The sequence below is a fragment of the Elgaria multicarinata genome, chromosome 3 (assembly GCF_023053635.1).
Source record: "Elgaria multicarinata webbii isolate HBS135686 ecotype San Diego chromosome 3, rElgMul1.1.pri, whole genome shotgun sequence".
NCBI classification, from domain to species: Eukaryota; Metazoa; Chordata; class Lepidosauria; order Squamata; family Anguidae; genus Elgaria; species Elgaria multicarinata.
Genome location: NC_086173.1, coordinates 151075561 through 151081560, shown reverse-complemented (window position 1 = coordinate 151081560; position 6000 = coordinate 151075561). Strand labels below are relative to the sequence as shown.

Sequence of the window (6000 nt, the reverse complement as noted above, 5' to 3'; positions counted from 1 at the left end):
AGGGTCCAAATCTATCCAAAGCGAATCAGGCTTGATTCAGAAAATCCAAATTGGGATCCAAAGCTAATCAGAGGGGTCCACGCACAGCCCTATTAAAAATAGTTTCTTTTCTGATATATATGGAGAGAAAAGAGTTTGGTTAGAATAGCATACAAAAGATGCTTGCTCCCAAGGCTGGTACATTGCTTTTAGTATTTTTTTAGCATACAAAAATTATGTACTAAAAAAATCAGATGCCAACTTTAAGTTTCATCATTATATGCTTCTTTTTATTCAGGTTTGGCCTCAAAAGAATAATGTAGCATTTGGGGATGAAGATGCAACCCAGTAAGCCCAGACTGGAGGCCAGGATAGAGAAGACCTGCACAGCTACCATGTATTTCCCTTTGGTGCTCAGGTAGGCCGGCACAAAGGACGCCCAAACACTGCAAAATACCAGCATGCTGAAGGTGATCAGCTTGGCTTCATTGAATGCCCCGGGCAGCTTCCTGGCTAGGAAGGCCACCGTGAAACAGATGGCAGCCAGGAAGCCCATGTAGCCAAGAGCGATATAAAACATGATGACAGATCCCTCGTTACATTGCAGGATTACCTGCCAAGGCAGAGAGTGCATGTCAGAGTCTGGGTATGGAGGAAAGATTCCCAGCCAGATCACACAGATGCCCACTTGAACACTAGAGCAAGAAATCACAATGGAGTTGGCCACACTCTTCCCCAGCCATTTCCTCATTCTGTTCCCTGGTTTAGTGGCAATAAAAGCCACCACCACCATGACAGTTTTTGCCAACAAGGAAGAGACGGCAACCGAGAAGATGATGCTGAAGGCTGTTTGTTGGAGAAGGCAGGTTACCTTCTGGGGCCGACCAATGTAGAGGAAGGAGGACAGGAAGGAAAGCAGGAGGGAGATGAGGAGCATGTAGGTGAGGTCACGGTTGTTAGCTTTGACCACTGGAGTTTCTCGGTGTTTAATGAAGATTCCAATAACAGCAACAGTGGTTAAGGAGAAGAATAGGGCAAAGACAGCTAGGATGATCCCCAAGGATTCATCATAGGAGAGGAAGTTCATAAGCTTAAGAATACACTGATTCCGGTCCTTGTTTGGATGCTGATCATCTGGACACTTGTTGCAATTGTCTGCATCTGGAAAAAAGAAGAAGACCAGATGCAGCATCTTTATTGTCCAGCCTACTCCAAAGCTGGCACCCTCCCAGCATTCCTGACTATTGACCGACCATTGGGAAGTCTGCAATAATCTGGGGCTGATTGAAGTCGAGGCCTCAAAACATCTGAAGTGCACTAGGTTGAGGAAGGCCACAATAACCTGTTTTACATCACTGATAGTCTGTCATTGTGCCTGTTCAGACAACACGCTAAGCCAGAGCTTTCCAAACTGTGTGTCGCGACACGTTAGTGTGTCGGCTGCAGCGTGTAGGTGCGTCGTCCGAACGTAACGAAGTCTGTTAATGATGTATGAAGAGGGTGACTTAGACAGCTTTTGGATTCGCGTTTCAAAAATGCATCCAAACATGGGTAAAAAAGTGTGGAAAATTCTTCTGCAGTTTTCTACTACATACATTTGTGAAGCATCCTTTTCAACAATGTTACTCATAAATGACAACAATCTTGGAAATGTATGTTATTATCTTACAAATCGTATATTTTTAAAAATATAAATGAAAGGTTTTCATGAGATAGGTTGCGTCCCCATACATTTTGTTATTACAATTTATGTATGCGTCAGTATCTCTTAAAAAGGGTTAGTTTAACCTCTGGTTTGCTAGTAAAACTGAATTACTGTATTGCGAAATGATGCATGTCTAAAAAGTGTGTCACCAACATGAAAAGTTTGGAAAGCTCTGTGCTAAGCCATGGTTAGGCCAATAACCCTTTTGCAGCAAATGGTTAGTGAGCATGTTTAATTTAAACCATGCTTAGTTTAGGTAAGAGCCTCGTGTGGCGCAGAGCAGTAAAGCAGCAGTTTCTGCAGCCGAAACTCTCCCCACGGCCTGAGTTCGATCCCAGCGGAAGCTGGTTTCAGGCAGCCAGCTCGGGTCGACTCAGCCTTCCATCCTCCCGAGGTCGGTAAAATGAGTACCCAGTTAGCTAGGGGAAAGGTAATAATGGCCGGGGAAGGCAACGGCAAACCACCCTGCTATAAGGCCTGCCAAGAAAACGTCATCGAAAGCTGGCATCCCTCCAAGAGTCAGTAATGACTCAGTGTTTGCACGAGAGGTTCCTTTCCTTTCTTCTAGTTTAGGTAGCCACCATGGATAGGAATGGCTCACATAACATACTCAACTATAATATTAAGTTCAAAATGCTTGACCACGGTGGTTTAACATTTTATCTGAACAGGATCAATTATTAGGGGTGTGCACGGACCCCCCGCTCCGCTTCACTTGCAGATCCGCCATTTTTCGGAGCGGGTCGCTCCGCCCCGCCCCCGCTCCGCCCACTTCCGCTCCGCTCCGCCCGGAGCTCCGGATCGGATCCGGAGCTCCGTTTTTGCCCCCCCATAGGCTTGCATTGAAAGCTAAAAAAGTAAACAACTTTTTTTCCGTTGAAGTTAGAAACCTCACGTTTGGCACCATGACACCTCATGGGCGTATACACACACACGCCAAGTTTCAAGGCAATCCCATCATCCCCTGATTTTTGGCGAATTTTTGAAAATCGGGCACCCCATTCACACCCCTTGGGATAGCTCCGTCAATTTGCATGTTACAAACCTCAAACTCGGCACCAGGGCAGCTTATCCATGTGTCCACATGCACGCCAAGTTGCAAGCAAATCCCATCATCCCCTGATTTTTGGCGCGGCTCTACCCTCTAACGCACCTCCCATAACCCTAATTCACACCCCTTTAGATAGCTCCGTCAATTTGCACGTTAGAAACCTCAAACTCAGCACCATGATAGCTTATCCACGTGTCCACATGCACGCCAAGTTTCAAGGCAATCCCATCATCCCCTGATTTTTGGGGAATTTATGAAAATCGGGCACCCCATTCACACCCCTTGGGATAGCTCCGTCAATTTGCATGTTAGAAACCTCAAACTCGGCACCAGGAGAGCTTATCCATGTGTCCACATGCACGCCAAGTTGCAAGCAAATCCCATCATCCCCTGATTTTTGGCATGGCTTAACTCACCCCAAATTGTCCCATTCTACAACTACGTCAATTTGCACGTTAGAAACCTCAAACTCAGCACCATGATAGCTTATCCACGTGTCCACATGCACGCCAAGTTTCAAGGCAATCCCATCATCCCCTGATTTTTGGGGAATTTATGAAAATCGGGCACCCCATTCACACCCCTTGGGATAGCTCCGTCAATTTGCATGTTAGAAACCTCAAACTCGGCACCAGGAGAGCTTATCCATGTGTCCACATGCACGCCAAGTTGCAAGCAAATCCCATCATCCCCTGATTTTTGGCGCGGCTTAAACTTTTTAACTCACCCCAAATCAAGTCCCATTCTACAACTACGTCAATTTGCACGTTAGAAACCTATCCTTTGGTCCCATGACAGCTTACCCATGTGTCCCCATGGACACCAAGTTTCAAGGCAATCCCATCATCCCCTGATGTTAGGGGAACTTTTGAAATTTGAACACTCCAGTATGTCAGGGATTTAAAGTTGCAATTGCAGACAGCTCAATGGGGCCAGTTCCAAGGCAATCCCAACATGCCACGAGATAACCCTAAATCTTCTGGCACATTTGAAAAAGGGATTATTGAATTTGATAAAGTCTAAGTGAGCGCAGGAAGGACTTCTCCCCTTAGTCAAAGCAAGACACATACACCATCGCTGCAAGGCGGGAAGGGGAGAATTATTATTATTATTATTATTTATTTATATAGCACCATCAATGGAAAGCAGGCAGGCAGCATGCATTGTAGTGCCGCAAGGATGGCTTGAGCACTAACGCATAGCAAACCAACCCATAAGTGGGCGCAAAGTGAGGCAAAGATGGCTGGTTGTTTCTTTCTAAGCCAGCAGTTACGCCTTGAGGGGCACAGAGGAGGACGATTGGGAGCAAACCAGGCACCAGGCGGGCAGAGAGGCAGGCAGAGTAGGCGAGGAGTCAGTCCTGGCAGATGCCCCACCACAGCAGCACCCCGGGGGAGGCGGGCAGGCAGGCAGGCAGGCTGCGGGCATTTCTGGGGGCACAAGGAAGTGATGGCTGGTTTCTAAGCCAGCATTGCAGTTAGTCACGCATTGCAAACGCAAACCATCCCAGCGAGTCGGTCACCGAGGAGGACAGGCTAGCAGAGGGGCAGGCAGAGTGACATGTCATAGATCTAGTATTGGGGAGGAGTCAGTCCCGGCAGATGCCCCAACACAGTAGCACCCTGGGTGGGCATTGGAAAACGCCATCTTGTGGGTCAATACTTCCCCCACCCCATGTCCTGCAGGGTTGCCTGCCTAACCCTTGTGGGGATGGGAGATGGAGAGCTTAGAGTGGCAGTGCCAGCAGCAGCCTTCGGCTTTCCCCTGGAACCAGTCGCCTTGCCCGCCTCTTTCCCCAGCAAGATCGCCTGGTGCTGCCTATGAAGATGCATCTTCATGCTGCTGGTTCCATAATGCCCTGTCGATGAACCCCTGCTTAGGCTGAGTTTGCAGTGGCGACAGACAGCAAAGCGGGGATCCGCTCCCAACTCAAAGTGGTCCCACACGATGCTTGTCTTTCGTTTCTGTGGTGACACCACCAATTGCCCGCCTGAGCTCTCTGGTGTTGCCACAGAAACAGGGGTGTGGGATGAGACTGGGGAGAGAGCCTCGGCCTGCTGCTGCTCCTCCTCAGCCCCCACATCCTGGAGGCCCACCGCCTCCTCCTCCTCCCCCCCCTCCACTGTGCTGAGGACCTCGTCTAGGTCCATCAGCGGGCTCGTGGGCTGAAAGGAGAATGAAGGAGTTGGGGATACTCCTCCTCCTCTAATGGCACTGCTGCCACGTGCCTCTTGCAAACGGGCACTTTTCCCATTCCCACCCTCAAAAAGAGAACGCCGGGCACAAGTTGCAGAAGAGAGTGGCTCTGCCTGCTGCTTGTCCTGCTTCTGTTTTGGAGCAGTCAGCCAAGGAGTTGCCCGTTTGAGTTTCACAGGAGGAGAGGAAGCCCTGCTGGCAGACTGAGCCTTGCTGCTTTCAGCACGCCTGCTTTCTCTTTTCATGATGACTAACAAAATATTAATACTACTAATACTATGTATAAGGTACTACTAAGAATATGTATAAGAAGAATATAATATGTTTAAATGTAGGGAAATGGGACAAGAACAATAAAATATACTACTACTAATATGTATGAGAATATACTACTAAGAATATCTACAAGAATATAATAATATGTTTTAGAATATTACTAATAAATGTAGGGAAATGGGACAAGAAATGGGACAACCACTACTATAAGAAGAACAAAATATGAATACTACTACTAATATGTATGAGAATGTATACTAATAGACTACTAAGACTATGTCAAAGAATATAATAATAATATGTTTAAGAATAGGGAAATGGTGTGCGTATGCTTTCCCCAAAATGCTCAATCTGTGGCTGCCTGTTGAACTTGACAAAAGCAGCCCACTCCGTCGAAGTTACACAGAGAAGAAAAAGAGAATCCAATTTTTTTGGTATATTTGGTATATAGAAGATAGAAGGAAACACAATCAGGATTTAAGAGAGGGGAGGGGGAAAAAGAACCAACCACTACTATAAGAAGAACAAAATATGAATACTAATATAATATGTATGAGAATATATACTAATGGACTATGTGAAAGAATATAATAAAATATGTTTAAGAATATAAATGTAGGGAAATGGGACAAAAAGTGTGTGTATGCTTTCAAAAGAAAGCTTTCACAAAAGCAGAACAGTCAGGCTTTAATACAGGGAAGGGGGGGGGCAACCAACCCAACCACACACTCCAAAATTCAAAAATAAAGTTTATATTAAATCAAAGTAAGGGGAAAACACAGGGCAAACTAAG

The 6000-nt window shown here is 46.4% G+C and overlaps 1 protein-coding gene across 1 annotated transcript in view; it reads right to left on the bottom strand.

The window, feature by feature from the left end:
* Window positions 1-229: 229 nt before the first annotated feature.
* LOC134395547 (vomeronasal type-2 receptor 26-like) overlaps window positions 230-6000 on the bottom strand; it is a 29073-nt gene continuing 23302 nt past the window's right edge. Inside the window, exon 7 of the mRNA XM_063121710.1 lies at window positions 230-1140. Within this exon, the coding sequence (XP_062977780.1) occupies window positions 230-1140 (911 nt within the window). The remainder of the gene's footprint in view (window positions 1141-6000) is intronic.